Consider the following 27,744-nt stretch of genomic DNA (forward strand, 5'->3'; position numbering starts at 1 on the left):
AGTTATGGTGATATAATGAACAGCAGTGTTTACTCTGTTACTTTAAGTTTGCTGCAAAAAGCTCTAGACCTCTTATTGAAGTTGTTTTATTTTGTCAGCAAAACAGGGCACTTTTGTCGCCAGACATGGCATTGCAGTGTGTACACCAGCCACAAGCTACCGACCGAGGTAGCGTTGTGTGTTTTTCACACACCTGAGCAATATAATTCTGCTGAAACAACTTTGTAGTGCAGACCTGGCCAAAGATTCACTCACACACAACTTGCAAGGAAAACCTCACCTGCTCCTCTGCTTTGCAGAATCCAAACACAAGCAAAGCTTGTCAGGCCCTGGTGGCAATGGCAGGGAGTCAGGTGTGGGCAGACAGAGTGTTATAGTTACCCACAGGCACCATGGCTTAGCTGGCTAAAGCATCTGTTTTGTAAACAAGAGATCCTGGGTTCAACTCCCAGTGGTGCCTTGTTGACTGGTTGTTGGGGCACCTGGTATTGGCTACTGTCAGAAAACAAGGTTCAGAGCTAGATGGGCCTTTGGTCCAGCCTAGTGTGGTTTTTCTTATGGTTTAAATAACACTCACAGGCACTGATAACAGAGTTACTGAACGTTTGGGAGTTAGGAGCGGGTAGGTCAGTGGTCCAGTCCCCACACAGATGACCTCCTCCCTCTGGGACAAGGGCAGGTCTGAGCTCTCACCCAAATGCTCATTGTGGCTGCCAGAATCTGTGAGCAGCTTGTTTAGTTTACAGCAAAGGTTGAGTCCTGCTTTGTGCACCATGTGTGAGAATGAAAATCCTAAACTGCCCTTTGAAATAATGAAAGCAGCAGGACGTGTTACTGTCCCTGCCCCAAAGCAGACAGACCAATGGAGAAATGCCATTGAGTCCACGGTAATACTCCCCTGCCATTTTACCTTTTTTGCTGGCTAAACTCCTTCTTATCTGCCCGGCCCAGGCTGTCCTCTGCCTCAGCTGCTGCTCCCGGCCTGCTCTAAAGTCAAACACGCAGGGCCCCCAGGGGAACAGAGGCTGGGACAGGGCAGCAGCCTGGGCTGGGCTGGGAAGATGCTGGGAGTTCTCGTTCCCTGAGAACTGGTCCGGCTCCCTTCTCAACAGCAAACAAACCAATTCCACGTCCCCTCCCCAGAAAAACCAGCCTGGAGCCAAGGGCAGCAGGGGACGATTCCCTCCAGTTTCCACCGAGGCAGGAGAGAAGCCAGGGTGTTTCTAGCAGAGCTTATGGAACTGACGTGGGGAAACCAGCCTTTAATAACAGGCAGTTCCAGTTTAAGCTCAGTGTTTTTACAATTTTTACAACATTAAATAACCCTTCAATCGTAGTGTCACCATCCATAACATTGCTTCAGCCTTATACGTTCCCAGGTGCACAACTAAACATCTCTTCAAATCCAAGGGAGTGGAGATCAGTCAATGTTCAGAGTCATCCCACATAAAAGAACCATGTTGTGGTACATACTGGCCCCATCATGTTGCCATGGCCTTTACCTCCTCTCTGTTAAAAGTTTCAGTATTTTGCACAGAAACTTTCTTCCCTCAGGAGAGACCTGGGAACCAGGGCTGCCAGCCAGACAAACACCCTTAAGAGTAGGCGTAACCTGTCAAAAAATGATCTCCTCTCTTCAGTTCAGTGACACCCTGAAATGTTACTTATCCCGGCAGAACCAGAGGATTGAAAGCAGCTACATCAAACCCCTGTGTAGCTCACAGGAATGGACATAAACACTCCCTGGTATCTGAAGTGATGTTTAGTTTTACCCTTTGTTAACGGCAAGACTAAAGGGAAAGGCAGTGGTGGTGCCAGATATTAAGAGTGAAACACGAAACAATCATCATAGTTATGCCCATAGTGACTGCAAAATCTTTCTATATACTTCTTATTATCATCAGTGTATTATTTTGGCCTCAGAGCAGGGAATGTGTCCCTCATGCTGCTTTTAGGTCACTAGGTGCTTTGGAAACAGGAGGGCTCTGAGTGTAACCTATAGCACACATGGCCCATCTGGGGATGTAGCTCAGTGGTAGAGCACATGCTTTGCATGTATGAGGCCCTGGGTTCAATCCCCAGCATCTCCAATTCTTTTCACCCTGCTGCTTTGCTCATCCCCAGAGGGGATGGGGCCCACCAGTCTCCCTGAAGGAATTTTAATCCTGCTCATGAGGGGCAAGTGCCAATTGCATGGAAGGTCAGGGTGGAGTTTCTGCTCCTAAGTCACCTTGGTACATTTAAGATTCCCACCAGCTGTGCTGCTTGGGACAATGGTAGATGAGAAGTGCGAATCCTCCAGCACTGGAGGGAAAGGTCCCGTCTGCAAAGACTAGACTTATTTCTTGTCTGGACCCAATCTTTTCACCTGGTATAGCCCTTGTTCCAGCTCAGGTGGTAGCTGGGGGATGTCTTATGACTGCAGCATGTTTGTTCAGTTCCACCCTCTTATACAGCTTTGGTACAAGGCAGGAATCTTTTGTCTCTCACCTAGGGAAGAGCCCCAGGTTTAAGATGGATTCCTGTACCGGGGGACATGATCACATGTCCTGTGAGACCCCCAAGCCTTCATTCTTCCTGGCCTGACTCACAGATGGTGCAGGACAGAGCCAACTACAGTCTATTGTCCTGGTCAATGGGAGCCATCAAGAGTCCAAACCACTGTTAATGGCCCACACTTTGCATCATTACAACAGGACCTCAGAGTTATAGTTCATATTTCTAATTTCAGATCCAAGAATGATCGGTTCATACAATAGGATGAACACACACAGTAGATTATAAGCTTTGTAATGATACCTTACAAAAGACCTTTTGCATGAAGCATAGTCCAGTCATTTTATATTCACACTCATTAGCATATTTTCATAAAATCCTATGGAGTGCAACGTCACAGCTGGGAAAGGGTTTTACTGCGGCACCTGGCAGCAGTTGAGTTTCATGTTCAGGCTGTGGTATGAGTTCCTCCAGGTTTCTCGTAAGCACACAGGGACCTTAGCGGGTGCTCTCGATACAGGAATGGCCCAGATACAATGAAGTGATGGGAATTGCATTTTCCTTTTTTATTTCTGTATTTCCAATGACATTTCTGTTTGTGATTTCGTTTTGCTTTGTATAACTGTGTTTTCTCCTGGATTTGATATTTAACGAAAAAAAGAATAAGGCCTCAAGGCACCAGATGGAGGAGCCGTCTGGGGCTAGGACTGCTAAGAGAACGAGAGTAGCAGGTTTTCTGTATTGTTTCCTGCCCTCATTTTTCTTGACTAGTTTCTCTTCTGCATGAAATTTGCCTCTTTAAAATGTGAGCCTGGCTGGCTCAGTTGGCAGAGCATCAGACTTTTAATCTGAGGGTCCAGGGGTCAAGTCCCTGGTCAGGCAAAAAAACAGTTTACCCCCTGTGACATCCCCAAGGATTTTTAGAAGGACTCTCCTTGACTTTAGTTTTTCCTTTTCAGGACATGGCCTTTCCTAGGAAGGGTCCTTTACTGCCTGGGACTGAAGGTGCTACTGCCTCACCTGTCCACTGGCCTCACAGTCTGGAGGAAGAAAGGCCTCTGGGCCTGCAGCAAAGTGCTGGGTGCTGAATTTCTGAGCAAATGCAGGGCTGGCCAGAGAGGCATCTTCCCACTGAGTCCTCCCTGCCAGAAAAAATTGTCCCCACAGACAGGGGTGGCTCCAGGCCCCAGCACACCAAGCACGTGCTTAGGACAGCAAGCCGCAGGGGGCGCTCTGCCGGTCGCCACGAGGGTCCTGCGACTTCGGCGGACCTCCTGCAGGCAAGCCGCCGAAGGCAACCTGCCTGCCGTGCTTGGGGCGGCAAAATGCCTAAAGCCGCCCCTGCCCACAGAGTCCTCCCTGCTGGAAGTCTACAGTAATCAACAGGTGCTCTGCTGGTCCCATGGTGTAAGGGCCAGCACTTTGAATTCTCCAATCTGAGTTGAAGTCTCAGTGGAATCTGAGAACAATTCCTGTGCCACAAACCCTGCTGGGTCTTCCAAGGCTCTGTCTTGCTTTCTCAAAGGCCATGAAAGCCACTACAAAAGGTTTTTTTTCTCCTGCTGATAATAGCTCACCTTAACTGATCAGTCTCGTTATAGTGTGTATGGCAACACCCAATTTTTCATGTTGTGTGTGTGTGTGAATATATATCTTCCTGCTGTATTTTCCACTGCATGCATCCAATGAAGTTGGTTTTAGCCCAGGAAAGCTTATGCTCAAATAAATTTGTTAGTTTCTAAGGTGCCACAAGTACTCCTCGTTCTTTTTGCAGATAAATGAATGGAGGTTAAGTCCATGAATGGCTATTAGCCAGGATGGGTAAGGAATGGTGTCCTTAGCCTCTGTTTGTCAGAGGGTGGAGATGGATGGCAGGAGAGAGAGATCACTTGCTCATTACCTGTTAGGTTCAGTCCCTCTGGGGCACCTGGCATTGGCCACTGTTAGCAGATAGGATGTGAGGTTGGATGGACCTTTGGTCTGACCCAATATGGCCATTCTTATGGTCTTATGAAGGGAGGGGCAGAACACTGGGACAGAGTTTCTGTAGTGTAGTGGTTATCACTTTTGCCTAACATGCAAAAGGTCCCTGGTTCAAAACCAGACAGAAACATGTGGGTTTAATTTTCCCAGCTCCTAGTGGCCTGTCCCTGCTGTTGTAGGAGCTGCAGTGATTTCTATGCTCAGAAGGTCTGTTATACTTCCCCTGCTCCCACTTTTCTCTCCTCTCCCTCTCTGAATGCCTGTGAAGTGGCTTTTCCCCTCCCGCTCCCTCCTGGAATGCTTGTGGGATGAACGTTCTGGTTGAAGAGCAGAAGAGCTCCCAGGTAGACAAGGTGTCTGGGACTCTAATTAGGCAGCGATCACACACCCAGAGCATGGACACTGCCCAAGGTGGAGTGTGACCAACCAGATGCAGCCAAGTAATCTCTAGTCACAGGCCATGAGGAGCAGGTCCTTAAAAGGGGAAGGGGCCCTGTGCTCAGGAGAGCACTCACAAGCTTGTACCTCCAGTGAATGCCCTTTGCCCAGACCGCCTGGCCAGTGGTTCTCTGCATTGTATTTCATTGTGCCTCAGGGAGACTTACCTTCATCACACCATGCATCATGGTGCTGTGGGAAACTTACCTTGCAGAATCCAGACATCTCCAGTGCTGTGCCTGTCCTGGGAGTGTGTGTGACACCCCACCCCCTTTCTTTTGAGCTTAGCTGTCAATATAATAAATGTGCTGCTTTCTGCCAAACTGGTGGGTCATTAGTGCTCCCTACGCTGACTAGCTGGCCCAATTTCGGGTAACACCTGCGATAACCCCAACCCCTGCATGACAGAGGGTAGTGAAATGAGCTGAGAAAAAGCCTTAGCATCAGCACGGGAAAGCTAGAGGATCTGGGCCAGTCACCTTTTGAAGCCTTGTGGCTTGGTCTCCTCTGCCCTTGGAGATTGGCCTATGGCAGCCGGCTCTTCCTGCTGCCTCATCTGCGTGACTTGCCAAAGGAGGGAGTGAGGCGGGAATGGGGCAAAAGAGGAAAGTCGAGCTGAGGAAGGCAGGGCAGAAGCTAAGTGCCTCAGTGTGGCTAAGTGGGGTTAGTAGAGCACCACCAGTCGTTCTGCAAAGCCTGGGGAGGTGCGGTTGGCTGCTGGGAGGCAGAATCCTGTGCCTGCCTCTTGGCTTCCCAGGGGTGGCTACTTGCAGCCCAGGAGAAGGATGGTTCTGGGTGAAAGGAAGACAAGCAAAGCTCTGGGAGGAAATTTGGGTGCGGGGTGCGGGCTCTGTGCTGGGGGGGGGGTTGGGGTGCAGGAGGGGTGGCGCTTACCCTGGGCACTGCAGCTCCCAGAGTGACCGGTACACACAACCCTCTGGCAGCAGCTCCTAGGTGGGCGGGGCCAGGGGGTCTCCGTGTGCCGCTGCCTGCAGGTGCTGCCCCCAGAGCTCCAATTGGCTGCAGTTCCTGGCCACTGGGAGCTGCGGAGTTGGTACTCGGGGCAGGGGCAGTGCATGGAGACACTCCCCCCACCCCAGGGGATGCTGGGACATGCCGGCCACTTCTGGGAGCGGCACGGAGGGACGGAGGCAGAGTGGGCAGGAAGCCACCTCAGTGCTGCTGGCACATCTCTGCACACCCATTGGGGGAGGGGAGCAGAGGGCCTCCATGTGCTGCCTGGGGTAGGGGCAGAGCACAGAGCTGCCTCTCCTCCCGGGTCTATTACATGAGTGGGTGGGTGGGGTCTTTTGGCCTGCAAGGTGCAGCAGGTCGGACTAGATGATCACATTGGTCCCTTCTGACCTTGAAGGCTCTGAATCTAAAAGGGAGAGGGAAGTAAAGGGAAAAAAATAAAAAATAAACCAAACATTGTAATACCAGGACGACTCCACCTGCTCATTGTATAGTCCTGCCCCTTTCTTCCTCCACTGGGTGTTTAATGACCTACAGCACATTGATTCTCTCGTTCCATTGCTAAACTGATACAATGTGACTGAAATTAAACCAATTCCCAGCAGAGAAAACATCACATCTCTGTATTGGATAGGAATCAAACCCACATCAACGGCTTGGGAGGCAGCGATGCTCACCACTATACCACCTATGCATCTGACAAAAGTGCTGCTTATGCTTGCCCAATGAGGCTAGACCAGAATTGAGCATTTTCCTGCCTCTTAAAATGTACTGGAGTCTCATCACTAAAAAAAAAAACTACCTCTATCTTCACCCGGGTTTGAACCATCAGCCTCTCAATTAGGTCACCCAAGTGGTTACTCACAGACACATGTAACTACCCTACTTCCCAAGCTTGTCTATGAAGCACCTACAGGGGCACACCTGGCTAGTCAGGGAGGCGCACTGCTGGGGTTATGAGTTCAGGCCTCACCCAAAGCATCGGTTTTCAGTAGCCATGGAGCTTCCCCCACTCACTTTGTCTAATTCACATGGAAAGTGCCATACGAGGGTGATGAGAGTAAATTCTAAACTCTGAAATGCAGAGGTTGGCCCATAGATTGGGATAAGGGGTTTGAAGAGAAAAAGCTCTAAGGATATAAAACCAGACAGTCTCCAGGGGCAGGTACGATACAACGCCTCAACAGGGAGCCATTCGGGGGAGGGGGTTTCACGTCCTCTGTTAAATGTCCTGAGAGGTATTTTAAGATGAAGATAACACCATGGCTAACAGTTGACTGGCACATCCTAGGTTAAAGAAAGGAAGGGACTTGGGTTAACAGTCAGAAGATTTGTGTTACCGTCACTGTCTAACCCCCCTTCAGTGCACAGGTTTGTACGTTGCTGGGTGGAACGCACAGACTCCTGGAGAGCAGGGGCAGCTGTTTCCATGGCAGAGAGCCTGGCCCTTAGGAGACTTTCTTGACTTGCTATTTTGAAGCAATTCAATAAAATAACGGGGGAGCTACAATGTCCAGTCCAAAATTTCAGCCCCACCCTGGTGCAAAAATGCTATTTTAGGATCTAAACAGGAGGCTTCCGGCGCTAGGACACCTGAGCAGAGAGCGCAGTGGGGGCTGTAAGAGCTGCTGACTCTGAGGGTCCTGGGCTAAATCCACTTGCAGGGGGAAGTGTTTTGATTTATTTGATGGATAATGAGCGCCAGCTACCAGGGGAGAAGCCCTGCCAACCTGCGGCCACTCCAGCTGCTGCCCCGGCAGGGGGGGAGCCCCAGGGGGCCTGCTGCTGCTCCGGCCACCCCAGGAGTGCTGCTGCCGGGGGCCACCGAGCTGCGGCTGCTCCTGCTGCCCGCGGAACCACAGGAGGGAGTTGGTTTTTTGACAGTGACGGATGCCTCGCCCTAAAGGCCCTTGTCTGCCCCCTTCTAGTGACTGTTTGGTACAGGAATGCAGCCCTCACTCCTGGGGCTCTCCTGGGGAAATAATGTTTCTGTGCAAAACACCAAAGCTGTTGACAGAAAGGAAGAAAAGGAAATGGCCACACGATGGGACTAGGACATAAGGAATGAAACACAAGATGCTTCTCCCATGTGCATTGACTTTGAACCTTGTTGTTTGCGGTGGTGTTGTATCCATGTTGGTCCCAGGACATGAGACACAAACAGGAGGGGGTTACATAATATCTTCTAAAGGACCAAGGAAGGGAGTATTATTTACTCCTTCTCATAACACAAGAACTAGGAGGGGTCACCAAATGAAATGAATAAGCTGCAGGTTTGAAACGAACACACTTCCCTCAAGCTGCTGGCAATGCTTCTACTAATGCAGCCCAATCTGCTGTTAGCCTTCTTGGCAACAAGGGGACTGTTGACTCATATCCAGCTTCTCATCCACTGTAATCCCCAGGTCCTTTTCTGAAGAACTGCTGCTCAGCCAGTCGGTCCCCAGGCTATAGCACTGCATTGGATTCTTGCTTCCTAAGTGCAGGACTCTGCACTTCTCCTTGTTGAACCTCCTCAGATTTCTTTTGGCCCAATCCTCCAATTTGTCTAGGTCACTCTGGACCCAAACCCTGTCCTCCAGCGCTTGGATTCTTTACGTGCTTTCACAGAGTGAAGAGCACATGTTCCATGATTTCATATGGCAGAGTTTTATGCTATAGGGAGCTTTCCCTGTGTGGATTTGACAGGTGAATCAACATAGAGACACATTGTGACCCTTCTCAGGGAGCAGAGGGCTGCGAGTTTCCTTGTTGCCACCTGCCACTAGGAAGAGGGAGTTTTGCATCTGGCAGCTGGATGCTAGTGACCAAACTCACCCAGCCCATCAGGCACTCAAGGACCCTCCTCTGAGCTACAGCAGCCACCCTAACCCCTGACTTCCTTCAATGTGTCCCCCTCTGGGGTCCAGCCCGGATCACCAGATACTCAGAGAAATCCCAGATTCTCTCTGCCCAAAGCAATGGTATATCCCAGGTTACTAGTTTTACTGTGGACCACTGCTACTGTATCTCACACAGCACTTGAGTATAGTTATCAAACAAGCAGAAATTTATTTAACAACTGATAGAGATTTAAACAAACAAACGTGAGTGATAGAAACCAACTGTTACCAACTAAACAAAATCAGAAAATGCAACCTACACTTTTTAATAGTTACCTTTCCTATCTAAGTAGATTCTCACCTCACACTTCAGTCAATTTCACTGATTCCTAGTCCCTAGGCACCACGGCCCTGCCTTTCATGAAGTGCCACTGGTCATTAGGAATCTCCTTGGTGAATGGACCCAGAGTATTTTTCTCCACCCTGAATCAGTCTTTTGTCTTTATATTCACAGAAAGGACAATCTCCTCATTCTCATATTGTCCTTGTCACTTCCACAGGGTTTCGATGTCTATAATTTGTCTTTGATGGTTTTCCATTGGCTTTTCTGGGTTGGTGCAAAGGTTGACAATGGAACAATACATCACATAACTGGCTAGCAAGGGAGAGGTGCCAATTCCCTCCCACTGGAATGGGCCATCCCCACCAAGACCTATGATTGGGATGACTCACTTTCACAACAATACCATATGGGCATAATTTTCCATGTACTTTAATTACCCCTTAACTATGACTTGGACACACCTCTCGCAGGAGTATCAATAATTTACAAGCTTTCAGCAGAGATCTCACTGCTATGCTTCCTGGATAAATATCATAAAATCAGTGTATTAGGTGTGGGGAGTTTGTCAGGTCTGACACAGGAGTTGCTTGTGAAGAACAGTGACCCCTTTTGCCAATTGGCATCAATGAGCTTTTGTCACAGATGCACTGAGCTATACAGTCACCCCGATAGAACAGAAAGGCCAGCACAAAAAACAGAGAGAGGAACAATAAGATACTAAAATGACAATGGTTGGAACTCTCCATTTCTCTCAGTCTTTGCATTCATGGGCACTAAGAGCTGTAGCTACAGTTGAGGAACCAGGTGAGCAGACAGCTGGCTCAGCCCTCCATACCAGTAACTTTCTCACACATAGGGAGATGGGTCAAAATTGGAATTGAAGTTAAGGCTGTGTCTACACTTCAAGCACTGGAAATATTCTTCTGACAACCTAACACTGTCTACACTGGGGCTCAGGTCACATTAACTACTTCTCTCAGGGGAGAGGACTTTTCACACCCCTGAGAGATGTGGCTCTGCCAACAGAGCTTTTCTACATCGACCAGCCTTTAGCTGGCTTATTGACCTGAAAGGCAATGGATTTCAGTCTTTTTCTTTATATTGATGGTTGATGAGTGCAGCTGTGCTACCTGCTGGACACATCCTGTGACAGATGTCAGGCCTTTCCTTTGCAAATTAGAGAAGTGGGGAAGACAGTGACCCTTACAGTCTAAGTGGGTAAAAATGTATACAACTTGTCACCTCGAGTAGCTTTCCTTTGAACAGAAATTGACTTCGAAACTAAACAAAATAAATTCTATTTGAAAACATAAAATATTAAAATCTATACTGGGCCAATATTCTCTTATACACACTTTCTCACACACATTCTCCCACCCCAACCTTTGGAGTGAGGTTTTCTACCAGAACCCTTTATATTACAGGGGGTAAATTAAATCAAATTAACTTTTCAAGATTAGCCACCATTTCCTGTACGACTAACAAAACAAACAAAAACCAAGACAACTTTCAGTTTTCCAAAATACTTCAGATTATCACACATTTAGTCTCTTCTTCTTTAACCAATAACTTCACCAATAATCTCATTTTAATAGATGATAAAAACATTCAAAGATCACAAATTCTTATCATATATGTTAGTTTTCTTCTAATGCCCATTGCCAACAACTGAACCTTGGCTCAAGATGTGGTTTGTCCCAACCACTTCTGTGAGTTCATATATCTCAGGATCTTCTGCAGTATGTGTTGGTGGAAGGGGTCTCCTATGTGGGAATCTTTGCATCATGAGGAAAAATGCCTCTCGTGTCACACTTTTAATCTTTCAAAGTGAGAGAAGATAGAGGAGAAGTGATGTAAATGCATAAAACACAAGAGAGAACTGTCTGGTCTGCACTAAAGACATTTATCGGTTAACTATATTACTCCGATGTGTGAAAAATCCACACCACTGAGCAATGTAGTTACTCAGCCCTAACCCCCTGTGTAGATAGCTATACATCAGCAGCAGAACTTCTCCTGCCAAAAGAGCCACTGCCGCTTGCGAGGGTTGGACTAATCAAGTCCGATGAGAGAAATCTCTCCCACTGGCTGAAAGCGTCTGTAATAGCAGCGCTACAGCAGCGCAGCTACATTGGTGCAGCTGCACCAACATCAGCTTTATTGTGTAGCCAGAGCATCAGACATAAAACCATAGAACCAGAACTCAACATGCGAGTATCCGGAAGTCTGAAATTGGAGCCTGATACATTCATTGCCTCATTGGTTACCATCATTTCTACAGCCTTGAAGTCCTTGTTACCCAATCAGGCAGCCAGTTTGGGATCCACGGGGAAGGAATGTCCTTTGAAGCTCTCTCTCTTTGGATCCAAATGGTAAAGGATGATTGTTCTCAATGTAACCTGGCATCCTTTGGAACTGTAATCAGTGACACTGAACTAGGAAATGGAGTTGTACAAACAATTTTCCTTGGGTCATTGGTCACCATACCTTCCTTTACTAGGATGGAAACCAAGAACTGGATGTGGACTCTTTCAGCCCCAGCTCTTTCCAAATCCTTGGTCTTGGTTAGGGTAAATTTACACTTCTCCAAAGTAGAATCCTTTACAAAACCACTCCAAATCTCAGCAGTGTTAGTGAGGCTTACCAAAACATGGAGGCTTACCAAAACATGCCCAGCTTTTCTATAATTTGGTGGCACAGTTCCAGGCAAGGGACTGGATACAGGGCTGGATCACAATCTTCATTAGTGATCAGAGTTGGAGTTTCTATTCGAAAATAGCTATTTTTCTGCAGCTATTAGATTTCCAAAACGGATTTGATTCGATATACATTTAAAGCACCTACAAAGGATAAATTCAACAAAACTCCACTTCTATTTCCTCAACATCTGCATCATGAAGGGCAGCATCTCCGATACAATAAGATTAGCTAGGAAAGAACTTCTGTAGGGCCTGGGTTACAAAGGCTTTGGAACCAAATACATGGGCATTGTGCCTAGTTCAAAAATCACTTAGCATGGAATTTTCTCCCCAGAACATCTGGGACAATATTGACTTAAACAATTGAACTACACTGTGATCATATGCACTTCCTTCAGTTAGTTGGGGTTCTGCTGTTGTTCACAATTTCTGAGTAGAGATTTTAAATCACTGCTGTTTCTTTGTTAGCCTGTCCAGTAAATTGGAGAGTTCTCTAATGCTGACAGAACTGCACCTCAACCTTTCTCCATGATATCATGCAGGGATGGGGAAAAAGCAAAGCTGAAGTGAGAAATGATGACTTTAGCAAATAGTCATTTGTCTTAAATTCTCCAATAAATCTGCACTACATCCTATCAAACTGAACTACTATCCAATTGAGTGACCAAACAGCCTTCAGGAAAGATAGAAACCCACATCACAGAGAGCTAGAATACATGGCAATGAAAGTGTGAAGTGAAATTCCAGAGCAGGTTACATCTGATTATTCAGAATCAGGACAAGAGATTCTCCCATCACATTCTCCTCTGATCCATTCAAACATACTTCACTCAGCACTGTCTCAATAGCCAGTTATGTTATTTACAAAATTTTTAGTATCTGAGCATTGCTATAATTTGGGACAAAACCACTCACACCTTGCCAGAAGTGGCTTTACCAATAGATGGAACCTGGGATTTAAACTCCCAATGATCACACTGTGTTTGGGATCCATTTGAATTCCCCTTCCAGGTCTTTGACACTTTCATCTCCAGTCAGAGCGACTCTGATATAGGATTAAAGAAGTCAAAGCATCATCTCCAAGCACAGACAGCTAAGAACTGTTCCTCACAGGACACTTTGAGAAGTGAATGGATAGAATGTGATGATGATAACCTCTGCATGGCTCAGACAAAAGGTAACAGTTCTGCAGTGATGGGGAAGGAGGGAATCTCTGCGTCTCCCCATCTCCTTCCAGTGTCACAGAGGCTGAAATTACACTTTTTTTCCTGCCCCTGCTCCTCTTCATTTAACTATAATTTGAAAAATTCCCATTGTACCTGCTCTTCAGCACAACCCAGAGCAACGTGAGAACAAGTGGCAATGATACAATCTGTATCGCTGGTGACTAACAATAACTTTGAAATAGGAAGAATAGTATAAATGTGATGCTCCCTGGTTCCTGATAGGAAGGGCACACTAGAATTACTCATGGGATAATGGAGTTGATAGAAAGGACAAATGGGTCCACCTCAAAACAGGGCAAACTGCAAAAGGCAAAAATGGGCCCCTCATCTGGTCAAACTGAGGGATAACCATGCTGCAAACAGTTCAAACAGCTTTAAACGTTACTATGTGGGAATCAGGAAAATTATTAGAGAAAAAAAAGTATTGATAGCCCTAGAGGTGTTTATGTTGTTGATCTCCCTTGCAGATTCTCTGATGACTAACATGGGCTAAGTGCCCACAGAAGGTTTTCCCGCACTCACTGCATTCATAGGGCCTCTTCCCTGTGTGGATTCTCTGATGCCTAATAAGGTGTGAGCTGGTAATAAAGCTTTTCCCACACTCACTGCATTCATAGGGCCTCTCCCCTGTGTGGATTCTCTGATGTTGAGAAAGGGCTGAGCTGTTAGTGAAGCATTTTCCACACTCACTGCATTCATAGGGCCTCTCCCCTGTGTGGATTCTCTGATGTGTAATAAGGTCTGAGCTGTGACTGAATTTTCCCCCACATTCACTGCATTCATAGGGCCTCTCCCCTGTGTGGATTCTCTGATGTTGAGAAAGGGCTGAACTGTCAGTGAAGCATTTTCCACACTCACTGCATTCATAGGGCCTCTCCCATGTGTGGATTCTCTGATGCCTAATAAGGTATGATCTGTGAGTGAAGCATTTTCCACACTCACTGCATTCATAGGGCCTCTCCCCTGTGTGGATTCTCTGATGCCTAATAAGGTATGATCTGTGAGTGAAGCATTTTCCACACTCACTGCATTCATAGGGCCTCTCCCCTGTGTGGATTCTCTGATGGGTAAGAAGGTTTGAGCTGCGATTGAAGGTTTTCCCACACTCACTGCATTCATAGGGCCTCTTCCCTGTGTGGATTCTCTGATGCCTAATAAGGTGTGAACAGCGACTGAAGGTTTTCCCGCACTCACTGCATTCATAGGACCTCTTCCCCGTGTGGATTCTGTGATGCCTAATAAGGTGTGAGCTGGTAATAAAGGTTTTCCCACACTCACTGCATTCATAGGGCCTCTCCCCTGTGTGGATTCTCTGATGTTGAGAAAGGGCTGAGCTGTTAGTGAAGCATTTTCCACACTCACTGCATTCATAGGGCCTCTCCCCTGTGTGGATTCTCTGATGTTGATAAAGGCCTGAGCTGCTAGTGAAGCATTTACCACACTCACTGCATTCATAAGGCCTCTCCCCTGTGTGGATTCTCTGATGTTGAGAAAGGGATGAGCTGTCAGTGAAGGATTTTCCACACTCACTGCATTCATAGGGCCTCTCCCCTGTGTGGATTCTCTGATGGGCAAGAAGGTTTGAGCTGCTACTGAAGTTTTTCCCACACTCACTGCATTCATAAGGCCTCTCCCCTGTGTGGATTCTCTGATGTTGAGAAAGGGCTGAGCTGTCAGTGAAGCATTTTCCACACTCACTGCATGCATAGGGCCTCTCCCCTGTGTGGATTCTCTGATGTTGATAAAGGCCTGAGCTGCTAGTGAAGCATTTACCACACTCACTGCATTCATAGGGCCTCTGCCCTGTGTGGATTCTCTGATGCGTAATAAGGTGTGAACTGCGACTGAAGGTTTTCCCACACTCACTGCATTCATAGGGCCTCTCCCTTGTGTGGATTCTCTGATGTCGAGAAAGGGATGAGCTGTCAGTGAAGCATTTTCCACACTCACTGCATTCATAGGGCCTCTCCCCTGTGTGGATTCTGTGATGCTTTATAAGGATGGAGTAATCACATACATTTTCCCCAAACTCACTGCATGTATTTTTTCTCTTTCTGCTGAGGATTTCCTGTTGTGTTGTGGTTTCCTTGAGGTCCTTTTGAGTTTCCTGACAGGAAATACATTTACCCACTTTCTCCCCTGGCTGGTTTCCCTGCTCTCCTTCTGGTCTGTGCTGAATGTCATGGGATTTTTCCTGCTCATGACTCCAGGACACATTCCTTTTCGATCTTTGTGATAATGCTCTGTGTTTATCCACTTGCTCAACATTTTCCTGCTGAGAATTCTCCTCCTCTTTCTCACATACCATTGCGTCACCTGCTGTGATAGAGACAGAAACCTCAAACAGGGATGGAAAGGGGAAGGCCAAACCAATACAAGTACTGGAGAGAAGTCAAATAAAAATCAGGAACTGAACTCCCCCAAGTTCTTCCCCAAACAGGAGAGAGGAGGGGATCAATTCAGGCTTCACATCCCATCCAAATTCACAGGGGGAAGGGAGGAAGCTACTGCCTGGTGTCTGCTAGTGTCTACAGGAAGCCATGAGCTATATTTACCCTAAGGATACGACCCCTGCTAGGGACAATATTGAACTGAGAGACCTTCCAAGGGCATTGTAGGGCATCCCAGATGTTTCCTTCAGGCACTTACAGATTCTGAGTTGGTTTAATATTTCCTCACCTGTGCAGGAGCTCTCAGGATCTCTCTTTCCTCTGAACCCTGGAGGTCTGGGACCCATGGCTCTTCCCCTTGTTCCAGCTGGGAGATCACATCAGGTTGGGAAATTGGAAACCCTGCTCAGATGAAAGAAAACAAAGGAGGTCACTTGATTTCATAACTTTGTCATAAAAAACATTCTATTAATTTAACCTCAGTGCTTAGTGTGACGGGTGTGCCTGGGGCAGTCCACACTGAAAATGCCAGGGTCAGGGCAGGATGAAAAAGGGAGAGCAGATGCTCCCAAAACTGGTGGTTAACACTGAAGTTAAACTCAACAACCAGTCACAAACTGTGCTTCTGATCCCACACACGGGTTATCGAGAAGCTGAAAAAAGAAATCACATGGCCCCCTTTATTGCATTCCAGTTCTCCGACTCCCAATCAGCACCTAGGTCCAGTACAGTGAGAGGTTATTTAAAAACTCTGCTCATATACAAAATGTTTTTCTGACCCCAAAGGGTCAGCCACATTACAAGATCACTATAGGTTTGGATCTTACCCAAAAGACCACACTGCCAGCCAATCCTTTAGCATGGAAAGACAAGACAGGACAGGACACAAAAAAAGTTGTTAAATGGGAAAGCAGTGAGATGCATTCCAAAATCTATATATCAGGTTATTAGCAGTATTGTTGAGCTGCTGGCTTGAAAGTCCGTCTGGAACACATCCACAAGTTCGATGGGTCTTTCAGTCCTTTGTTCCAGGCTTCAATTTGTAGAGAAGTTGCTCCAGAGGTAGGAAGAGGGATTGAAGACAAAATGGAGATGATGCAGCTGCCCTTTATATTCCTTTTGCCATGTGGCTTGTACTACCTGTGTCCCAAACACAAGCTTCACAGCACAGGGCATGGAAAAGCCTCGGAAGTCTCAGCACACAGACATACCCCTGCATGTCTTGCTGACTCAATAGGTTTATGCCCTTGATCAGGGATGGGCAAAGTACGGCCCACGGGCCACATCCAGCCGACAGGACCATCCTGCCCAGTGCCTGAGCTCCTGGCTGGGGAGGCTAGCCCCTCCCCCGCAGCCACACCACCGTGCGGGCAGCGCTCCTGCGGGGCGGGGCTGTGCGCTCCTGCGGGGCAGTGTGTCTGGCTCCGTGTGGTCCACGTGGCTGCCAGACACGCTGCTCTGAGCAGCATGGTAAGGAGGTGGGGGCGTTGGATAAGGGGCAGGGAGTCCCAGGGGGCAGTCAGGGGACAGTTGGATGGGGCGGAGGTTCTGAGGGGACGGGGGCTGGATAGGTGTGGGAGTCCCAGGGGTCTGTCAGTGGGCAGGGGGGTGGATAGAGGTCAGAGCAGTCAAGGGACAGGTAGCAGCGGGGTTGGGTAGGGGGTGGGGTCCTGGATATGAACCCATATCCAAACCCCCGCCCCCTGACAAACCCCGGGACTCCTACGCCTATCCAACCCCCCAGTTCTCCATCCCCTGACCGCCCGCCCAATCGTCCCCTGCTCCCTGTCCCCTGACTGCCCCCCAGGGCTCTCTGCCCCTTATCCAACCCCCTGCCCCTTACCACAGCCACGCGGCTCGCCGGAGCTAGATATGAGGTCCCTCAGGAGCGCGCAGACCAGCCCCCTTACCATGCCACTCAGAGCAGTAGGAGCTCGCAGCCCCACCGCTGCAACACTGCCCAGGAGTGGTGGGCCAGAGCGCTGGTGGTGCGGCATGTTGAGGCTGCAGGGGGACAGCGGGGGCGAGGGGACAGCAGGGGAGAGGAGGGGAGGGGAGGGGGGAGCCTCTCCAGCCGGGAGCTCAGGGGCCGAGCAGGCTGGGTGTGGCTTGCGGGCTGTAGTTTACCTACCCCTGACCTACATGTTAGTTTGTAAAAAGAACAGGAGTACTTGTGGCACCTCAGAGACTAACAAATATATTTGTGTTTTATCTGCATTTCTTTTGTAAACAATTCTGACTTTTATGCCTCGTTACCTGTAGTCACTTAAAATCTTTTTTTTTTGGTAATTAACAATCTTGTTTTATTGTTTTATCCAACTAGCGTGTTTGCATTAAAGTGTGTTGGAAACTGCATTTGGGATGTAGCGGGGTGGACGTCCGCTCCTGCCCTGAAGAGTTAAAAACAGCCCTGAGAGGGGGCTGTGGCTGGAGAAAGCAGCTTTTAGGCTGGGCTGATTGGGGGAAGTGGCTGCAGCTGGGGCCAGGCCCCAAACAGACTCAGCTGGCCTATAAAGGCAGAGAAGCCAGGGGCAGATAGAGTCTTTCTCTGTTTGTAGAGGGAGATGGGCCTGGCTGCAGGGAGCTGGACACAGGGTACCTGAGTGGAGCAGGGCTGGGGAAAGGCAGAGGAGCTGGGGAGCTCCAGCCTGGAAAGCCCCAGGCTGTGGCCTAGCAGAAGGCAATAGGTACTGGGGGGTTGCAGAGGGCAGCCCAGCGGTAGGCAAAGGCAGCAGGTCCAAACTCTCCTTGCCAGTGATGAGTGGCTGATACTGCAGCCTGCCCCAGGGGGTGGGGCCAGACGATGACTGGCCTTATACTGAGCCGAGGTAGGAATAGTGGGTGGGAGTTCCCTGGGGAGGGGAGACCCTAAGACTGAGGGGTTACTGCCAGAGGGCAGCACCCCAGGTAAAAGGGGCACCAGGTCCAGGGAGGGAAATGGGGGGCCAGAGGACAGGCGGATCACCGGCCTGCTGAGGGTGCGCCAGAGCTGGAATGAGCTAATTCCCAGAAGTCACCAGCAGGGGGTGCAGCAGGGATGAGTCCACTCATCTACATGGGATAACAAGGCTGGTGCATGTCATTTTCCACAGATGAAATGACAGACTTCATATGAGCTTGCCTTGTTCAGTAGTGTGCTGGACAGGGAAAGATGCACATTTCTGGGGGAAGTCTGGGAACAGAAACTTTTCTGGGGTTTTCCTGTGCTGCACTGTAACTCCTGGGTCGCTGACTAGCAGCACTCAATACTGTGTAGCTGGGAGCAAGTTACATGCTGGAGACTGTGTGTTACCTGCCCAGGAGCGGCTGCTCTCACAGTAAATCAGTGTAAAAGTCACCCCAGCCTGGGGAACTGAGGGGACACAGCTGTTCAACACTCCAGATTGCACTGTGGTTAATGTCACAGACACTCAATTTCAAAGAGGCTCCCAAAACACAGAGAAAGTAAATCCATGTCCCAGAAATCCAAGACTCCAGAGAGAGGGCAAGTCTCCCTACCACTGCTTCTTGCTGACAGCGAGGTCCAGAGACAATGAGAGAGTCCTGGGGAAGCTGGGAACAGTAACCATTGGCTGGTGGGGTTCAGTGGAGAAAGGGAACAGGAAGGGCAGGGATAGTACTGAATGCAGGATCTCAGCAGTACTAGATGTCAGGATAGCACATAGTGCAGCCCATTGGAAAACATAATCCCAACTATACATACAAAATGATGAGGTGTAAATTAGCTGTTTCCACTCAAGAGAGAGATCTTGGAGTCATGGATAGTTCTCTGAAAACATCCACGCAATGTGCAGCGGCAGTCAAAAAGCGAACGGAATGCTGGGAATCATTAAGCAAGGGATAGAAAAGACAAAAAATATCATATTGCCTGTATATAAATCTATGGTACGTCCACATCTCGAATACGGCTGTAGGAGCTGGATTTTATAATGTACTGGGAGAATTTAATGTATGATTTGATTTCATCCTGTCAGCCACCCTGTTTGAATAGCAGAAAGGAATGACAGACCAGAACAATCCTTCTGACTGATTATGGTCATCTTTTGTTTTAGGATAAGTTACACTGTCTACTATGGTTTCCTCTATGTATTACAAATTAGGCACTCTAGTTAAATCTACATGTCTTTGTTTTAAGGTTTAGTAAATAAGAGATAGGATTCTCTATTGTGTCTATGTTAAGTAGATTAGAGAAACATTGAAGGCAAGGTTTCATTTGCAATGCCTTTTTGCTCGATATAAAACATTACTGTTTGTATTCTCAGTGGGTCTGTGTGAATGAGGATGTATGCATCAGGAAAAGAGAAGGTGTAAAGGCCATTGTTATAGCCAGAGTCAAGGAAGAAGGAGTCAAGAGACTTAAAGGACATCAAAGAATCAACAACGCGCATCCATAACGAAGGGCAGATTGATGACCCTGAGGTCAAGGCTGGCACCCCTGAGGACAATTGATTAAATCAGAACAAAGGACAGGTTGACCCTCTCAGAGGTGCACTGGAATGTTTACACCAGTTAAGTAGTAACCGATCACAAACAGATACAGCAAAATCCATAGACTTCAACAAAGGCAAAAACCCTATAAGAACCAGGGTGCTTGGCCATGGGAGTTTGGGTTCATCTTGCCACACTCCCGGAGCACTGGATTGCGACCGACAAGAGCCCAGCCCCACACTCATGCTCAGTGTAATTGGCCATTAGATTGACTCGAGCTACAACGGACTGGTAACTATGAACTGTTCTGGCAGAGGGTGTGTGTGTGCGCGTTTACCTTCCTCTATAAAGATCCCGTGTGCTTTGTAGGAGCATAACACTGCGTTCAGATGTGGTCGCCCCATCTCAAAGAAGTTTACTTATGCAAACAGGAGATATTTGACACTGTGCAATATTGTTCCTGTGTTCTGCAGCAGGGGAGGGTCTGTGGCAGTGTGTGGGTCACTGGCATATTGGGGTGATGCAGAGACAGGACAGAGCAGAGGTGGCATTGTGGGGCTGGCGTGAACCGTATCTCTTCATTTCCCCTTCCAAGAACTGAGGGGACAGAAATCCTTACCCAGCGAGGTCACATTCTCATAGTTCTCCTGCATGACGTCTCTGTAGAGGGCTCTCTGAGCAGGGTCCAGCAGAGCCCACTCTTCCCTGGAGAAATACACAGCCACCTCCTCGAAGGTCACTGGCCCCTGAAAGAGCAAGAGTCCAACACTCAGTACCTGCTGCCTCACTCACAGCCCCACTATTTGTGGGGGAGAGAAGCCAATCAAATGCAAGCTCTGGGTGGATCACAGTCAGAGTCCCACCTCCACCCCACTCAGAGCATCCTGGAAACACCAGGTTAAGGGGACGAATAGAGAGTCCCTTTTCTCTCCCAGCAGATCCATCACACTCCTACTAGCCACAGACGGATAAAGGAGATGGAGCCCCTAGCAGGGACCAGGGAGAGCTCCCTGGTAGGAAGCCCAACACCCTCCCCATTGTGAGGAGCTGGATATGAAGGGAGGGAATCTCCCCTAAACCTCACTTGTGGGTGCCCCCTTCATATCTCACAGCAGCCGCTGGTCAGTCAGGTCAGGCTCCAGCACTGGGAGTCTGGTCAGTTTTCCTAGCCCCACGTAGGAGGGTTATTTTCTGTTTCACAAATTGGGGTATTTCCACCTCCTAATCTCATGGGTCTGTTCCTAGAATCTGGGCCACTCATTAAACTCCCCCCAGCAGGAATGTCACAAGCTGTCCTCCTCCCTTCCCCACCTTGTGCATTTCCTGCCTGGCTCCAAACCAGACTGTGCAAACCTTCCCATCTCCGGTGTATTTGCTGTCCCTCTCCCTCCTGCAGGAACCCACCAGCAACCCCCCGACAATCCCTACCTGAACAGCCTCCTCTGCAGCCATTTCTCTCCCCTGTCCCATGGCAGGATGGGATGAGCTGGAGTGAAACATGGACGTCATTCTGCAGCGTGGGAGGGTGAGAAGGGCAGTTGTGGGGGTTACAGAACAGGCTTTAGTTAATGTCACAGGACGATTCCCCCAGGCCCTTTCCCTGCAGACAGACATCCTAGACTCTGCCATGCTGGGAAAATGCTCAATCTCCATATTACAGTGTAGACCTGGCCCCTCCTGCCAGGCTAAGCCCACAGAGAGGTTTTTAACCTTCCTTCTCCCTCTCCCAATCTCATAACTAAGTCTGTGAACACAAGGCTAGAAAAGAGCAGAACCAAAGGAGTCACTGTGGGGGATTCCCTCGGACACTGACCCCCCGGCAGTCACACCCCAGCAGGGGGAATATGGAGTCAAGAACCAGCTTTTCCTCTGTCTGATCCTTTTCTTGACCACTGGAAAGTGGTTCTGCCCAGGGATGCTGCAATACATGCCTGGTCTCCCAGATCACAATGGAGGCTGCAGCGTCTGACCCAGGAAGCTGAACCCCAATATCCCGGGCAGAGAGGGACAGAGCGTTTGAGCAGCTTCCCTCCTTTAGCTCTCTGGGGAGAGCAGCTAATGAGAGCCCCTCCTCACAGGGAGAACTGCTGATCTCATTTGCCCCACTGTCCATCTGGAGTCACTCCTTGTCTTTCCATGCAGTGACTCTGGATTAACAATGGTCTCAATGAAACCAGATTTCAGAATGAATGAGTCCAGAATGTTGTGGAAGAGACCACTGTGTGGCATTTCTAGCCCCCTTCCCACCTGCCGCACCCCCAAGATCTAGTATGAGGACTCGGGGCACAAATTTTCCCAATGGATCTGGAAGGTCCTGGAGTTTTCAAGATGTTTGATAAGTGGCTAGAAAGTTATCATGGTGACTGGGCCTGGCTGGGGAATGCTGGGATGTGCTTGGAGTCAGGACTCTGGCACAAGCTGATCAGAGAGAAGGAGCATGTTTAGTAGCAGCCCCCAGAGCCTCCATCCAGGGCCCCCCAGACACCCCCAGTACCCAGAGCCCAGACCCCGCAGCCAGAGTCCCACCAGATATTCCCTGGGACCCAACCACCAAAATCCCTGAACAAGAACTTCAGATACCCCTCAGCACCCCACTGGCCAGAGAACCCCCACCAGACCATCACTGGCAGGCTGGGAATCCTAAAGGTTCCCCTCACCAAGAGCCCCCAACAGCCAGGGACCACCCCCCCAGGGGACCCCTCACTGGGAATTCATTCCCTCACTGCCTGCCCAGGATTCCCCTACTGCCTGCCTAGGATCCCCACCTGTCCTCCAGCAGGACCTGCCAGGCCGTTTGCCTGGGACCCTCTGATGCTTTACAACGGGACCCCTCCCTCTGCTTGCCTGGCATCCCGACCTAGCGCCTGGCACTCCCCCACCCAGCTCTGTGCATTGGGCACGACTGAGCCCCTGGCACAGCACCAGGCTCCCTCCAGCCCCCTGCCCTGCCTCCCCAAGAGACGCCCACCCTCACTGTTCTGCACCAACAAGTCCCCAGTGCTACCCACCTCCAGGACCCACAGCCTCAGGGCTGGGCACATCAGAACCCCCCCCCCAAACCTCCAGAACCCCCTGCCCAGTCACCCAGAGGCCTCCCCCTCCCACAATGCCCCTTCAGCTCCAGCTGCAATCTCCCCACACAGACACCCCATCCCCTACCCCAGCAACAGTGTTACCTCACTGTGTCTGCTAAGTGGATAGAAAGTTATCACTGTCCCCTGCTGGCCAGTCACACGGGCAGAGGGATCCCTGGGGGGTGCTGCTTTAACAGGAGAATGGAAGGCCTGGAGGGCAAGAAAGGTCCATGCCCTGTCACTAGCTACATCTTCGCACTGCGGGAAGCAACCCCTCCCAGAGACCATTTGTCATGGGCTTTGGGATACTTCTGGACCCACGCTGCACTCAGAGTGACCTCCTCACCCAGTGCCAGCTGGAGAAAAGAAAAGGGTCCAGCCAACTCTCCTGTTACCAGCTGGGAACCACTGATCCCCCAAACAGGGGGAGGCCTCTGGATCTGATGGGTATTAAATACATTTAGAGAGGAAAGTGGAAAATCAGAGGGATTTTATATCAGTTGTTGATACGAGGTAAAATCTGAGTGTTTCACATCAATATCTCATAACTGAATAGAGAGAAAATGGGCAACATTTGCCAATATTTTATATCCATGTTCAGGAATCTGAGAAAAGGTGTAAATCTGAGATTTTCTTAGTATTTTATAATTAAAAGAGACAGGGAAAAATCTCAGGCCATAGTCATTTAGAAATAGACAATTAGAGAAAAAGTGGGGCTTAGGATAATTTTTAGATTTGCAGAGAATACATATCAGAAACTACGCAAGTGATAACATGAGAGGGGGGAGGCATAGCTCAGTGGTTGGAGCACTGCCCTGCTAAACCCGGGGTTGTGAGCTCAATCCTTGAGGGGGCGATTTAGGAAACTGGGGTAAAAATCTGGGGATTGTTCTTGCTTTGAGCAGGGGGTTGGACTAGATACCTCCTGAGGTCCCTTCCAATCCTGATAGTCTCTCGAGATCTGAGGGGATTTTATATTACTGCTAAATAACTAGAGGGAAAAGGGGAACTGTTGGGCTGGATTTTATATTACTATCCAATACATATACAGAAAGTGATGGCTCCCCCCACCATCCCCACAGGCAGCAGGGAGCCCTGTGAGGAGCTGATTTAAGCGGGCACGGGGGGGGGGGGGTGGAGCTGGCAGGTCCCTGGATGAGGGACGGGGGCAGCCGCGGGGGAGGGGCAGGTGGCTGTGGTGGTCGTTGGGGGCAGTAACTGGGAAACCGGGGTCCGGGCAGCCCCACGGGGACACGTGCCCCCGCCCCGCCCTGGCAGAGAACCGGCATCTCACCCCGCCAGGGGCAGCCCCGTCCTGGGGACCGCCCCAGGGCCACAATTTCCCACCCGGACAAGGACAAATCGCTGCAGGTAAAACGGGGCGGACCCCATCGGGGAGATTTTAAATGGACATTGGAGACTCATGGAGAGACCGGGGACAGGGAGCCGAGAGAGCGGATCGGGGGGGGGCGAATCTCCCCGGATGTTACAGCCCGAGCGAGACCCCGGGAGAGAAACGGGGCAGAACCGGAGAGACTCTGTGCCGGGGGGGGGCGAGAGGCGCCAACAGGGACAGGAGCCAATTAACCCCCCGCCCCCCTCCCGAGGCGGCTCCGAGGCTTCTCCCAGGTTCCCCGGGGCAGAGTCACGTGCCCGCCCCCCCCGGGGTCTCTCACTCACCGGCTCACACGGAGGCGGCAGCAGCAGCTTTGTTCTCCCGCCCCCAGCGGGGCTCGCGCGGAGCATGCGCAGTTCCAGCTGCTGACCCCTCCCTTACCCGGGCTGGAGAGGGCGGACGCGCCCCCGGGGCAGGCTGGGAAATGTAGTTCCGGACTCTCCCTGGACCGGAAGTGACGTCGGCCAGGGAGGCGGAGCCGGAGCGCGGACGGGTGCCGGGCGCTGCGGTTCTGCCTGGCTCGTGCGGGGCCGTTGGAGCCTCTCCCGGGCCGGAGAAGGTTTGTGCCGCTGGGGCTCTGGGCATGCGCAGATCGCGGCGGGAGAGACCTTCATTAACCCCCCCCCGCGCCCGGCCTGGGCCCCGCCCCCGCTGCGGAGCTGCAGCCTCCAGGTCCTGGCGCGAGCTCAGTGCCCCCCCCCGGGGGCCCGGCCCGGCCCGGCTCCGCCCTGGGGCCCCAGGGGTCCAGCCCACTGGGGTCCCGGCGTGGGCTGCCGGGGGGGTCCCGGGGGGGCTGGGAAAGGGGCGGGGCGGGGGGAAGAGTCGGTGCAGCCCGGACATGGCCGGGGGGGGGGAGCCGGTGACCCCCGAGGAGCGGGGAGAGAAAGGGGGGGGCTGAGCCCCCCTCGGATTTACCGCTGCCCCCCCCGTGGGGACCCCCCGCCCCCCCTTTCTCCCTAGAGAGCCACGAGCAGCCCCCAGGGTGACCCCCCCTCCCCCAACCCCTGAGAAGTTCCCTGCCCCCGATTGTGCCCCATTTTCTCTCCTTCGCCAGTGGCCAGTTCAGAGCTCGGGTTTGGGGGTTTCCCCCATTTCCCTGCAGGGATTTGTCCTTGTGCGGGTGGGAAATGGTTCCCCCGAGTGATTCCTGAGCTGGGCAGAGGCTGGGGGGGCCCTGAGACAGGGACACCTCTGGGCTGGGCTGGGGGGGGCCTCTCTCTGCTGGCAACGGGGCCTGGGAAGGGCCAGGAAGGGAGGGAGGAGCAAGTGTCCCCCATGGAGACGGCCCAGCCCCAGGTTTCCCAGTCCAGCTACTTCCCCTCCCCCACCCTGCCCAACCCAGCAGCCCCCCCCCGTGCCTCCTCCATCACCTGCTAGTCACATTCCCATACCCCATTGCCAGCCCCTCCCCACAGCCAGTGACCTGACTCCAGCCCCCTCCTTTCCCCTGTGAAAGCCACATCGCCCAGGGCTCCCTGCCGGCCATGGGAATGTGAGGTAAGAAGAATCCATCCCATTCTGTTGTTGTTTTAATATCGCTGTATAATCCCCTCAAATTTCCCCTCTTTTCTCTTGAGTGGTTGAATGGTGACATAAAATCTCCCCACATGATGCTTGTCCCTTATATTGGCAAATATATTGTTTGTGCCCCATTTTTCTCCTCCGTTCTGAAATACTGATATCAAATTCTCGAAAATCTTCCCACTTTTCTCTCCAGGTGTGTGACTGAGATCAGGGCTCTTATCGTACTGAGCGTGGCCCTGTTCTGACAGCTGCTGCAGAGACCCCAACTGAGGTCTGGGCCCTGTTCTGCCAGGCGCTGCAGAGACAACAGGTGAGATCAGACCCCACTGTTGTGCCAGGTAAAACTGAGACCTGGACCGAGATCACGGCCCCTCCCTTGCGCCAGGCAGCGAACGACTGCGACCCAAACCGCTGCCTCCATTGTGCTGGGCACTTCAGAGACCTCGACTGAGATCTGTGTCCCCGTTGGGTCTGGCCCTGCACTGACCCCGACCCAGATCACGCCCCACCATTGTACTGGGCACTGCACAGACCCTGACAGAGATCCTGCCCCCACATTTTGCCAGGCGCTGCAGGGGCCCTAAACAAAATCCGGGATCCTGTTATGCCGGGAGTTGCAGAGCCCCCGACTGAGGTCAGGCCCCCTGTTGTGCAGGGCTCTGCACAGACACTGACCATGGTCAGGGTCCCCATTGTGACAGGTGCTGAACAGACACCCAGGGTATCTCTACCCTGCCATAAACCCCCCCCAGCTGGCCCATGGCAGCTGCCTCAGGCTCACAGGGCTCAGGCGAAGGGGCTGGTTAATTGCAGTGTAAATGTCTGGGCTCGGGCTGGGGCCAGGCTGTAGGACCCTGCGAGGTGGGAGGGTGCCAGACCTTGGGCTGCAGCCCCAGCTGGAACATGGACACCACCATTAAACAGCCCCACAGCCTGAGCCGTGTGAGCCCAAGTCAGCGGGCACGGGCCAGCCGCCGGTGTCTAACAAGTTTGCATGGAGAATTTGGGGCAAAACTGGGAACTGAACCCAGATTGTTTGAATTCTTGCCTCTCCCCTTAACCCCAAGCCCAGCGTGTGTGTGTACAGCTTGTTTTGGGCTGTGTTTGCCTTGCATTGGCTTCCAAGGGAGGCTGTGGAATTTCCTTCATTGGAGGTTTCTAAGACCAGGTTAGAGATACACCAGTCTGGGAATGTCTAGGGATACTTGGTCCTGCCTCATCACAGGGGGCTGGAGTAGACGCCCTCTCAAGATCCCTTCCAGGCCTACACTGAAATAATTCTCTTTTGTGCTGTGTCCTGTTCTACGCTGAGCTGTTTTGCATGGTGCCATTAGGAACTGTGACGCACCATGTTGTGTAGCAGTTTTATGATTCATTGTTTTGCCTCAGCTTGTTTGGTGCCTGTGTTGTGTTAGTTTGAGCTGAGCTCTTTTGCATTGTGTACTTTTGTCCTAGGATGTCATCGTTTGCATCGTGTTGCTTTCTTCTCCTTTGTATTGTCATTCTATGCTGTGGAGTGCAGGTTGTGTTTTTTCCCCCCTGAATTGCCTGACATTATGTTGTGGTGGGTTTTATTCTGTATGTTGGGTTTTTATATGTATATATTGTATCGCATCCTAGAAATGTAGGGCTAGATAAGACCTCAAGATGTCATCAAGTCCAGCTCTCTCTGCCGAGGCAGGACCAAGTATCTGTAGATTATCTCTGACAGAGCTTTGTCCTACTTGTTCTTAAAAACTTCCAGGGAAAGAGACTCCCCAGCCCCCCTTGTAAGACTATTCCAGAGCTGCCCTGCCTTAGCTCTGGGGACACCCACACAGATTTGAGTGGTGAGCAGCTCTGCAGAGAGAGGAGACCCCAGTGAGTGGACAGCTGGGTAAAGAGACTGAAGTTGGGAGGAGAAACATTGACGTGTCCGAGGTCACCCAGGCTGTCCGTGACCGAGCTAGA

General features: G+C 50.6%; 1 protein-coding gene and 4 non-coding genes across 5 annotated transcripts; 4 read left to right on the top strand and 1 right to left on the bottom strand.

Annotated features, from left to right (window-relative positions):
• The first annotated feature begins 386 nt into the window (after window positions 1–386).
• TRNAT-UGU lies at window positions 387–460 on the top strand. Its single transcript has one exon. It is a non-coding gene; the product is annotated as a tRNA-Thr (tRNA).
• Window positions 461–2,018: 1,558 nt separating this feature from the next.
• Window positions 2,019–2,090, top strand: TRNAA-UGC. Its single transcript has one exon. It is a non-coding gene; the product is annotated as a tRNA-Ala (tRNA).
• A 1,215-nt stretch (window positions 2,091–3,305) lies between these two features.
• TRNAK-UUU lies at window positions 3,306–3,378 on the top strand. The gene has a single exon. It is a non-coding gene; the product is annotated as a tRNA-Lys (tRNA).
• Window positions 3,379–4,536: 1,158 nt separating this feature from the next.
• On the top strand, window positions 4,537–4,609 carry TRNAV-AAC. The gene has a single exon. It is a non-coding gene; the product is annotated as a tRNA-Val (tRNA).
• Window positions 4,610–13,490: 8,881 nt separating this feature from the next.
• LOC120375422 (zinc finger protein 420-like) lies at window positions 13,491–15,047 on the bottom strand (the record flags this gene model as incomplete). Its single annotated transcript, XM_039496057.1, has 1 exon — window positions 13,491–15,047. A coding segment is annotated over one exon (1,557 nt), but the record flags the coding sequence as incomplete, so codon positions are not given.
• Window positions 15,048–27,744: the final 12,697 nt, after the last annotated feature.

Source organism: Mauremys reevesii, linkage group 12, assembly GCF_016161935.1.
Source record: "Mauremys reevesii isolate NIE-2019 linkage group 12, ASM1616193v1, whole genome shotgun sequence".
Taxonomy (NCBI): domain Eukaryota; kingdom Metazoa; phylum Chordata; order Testudines; family Geoemydidae; genus Mauremys; species Mauremys reevesii.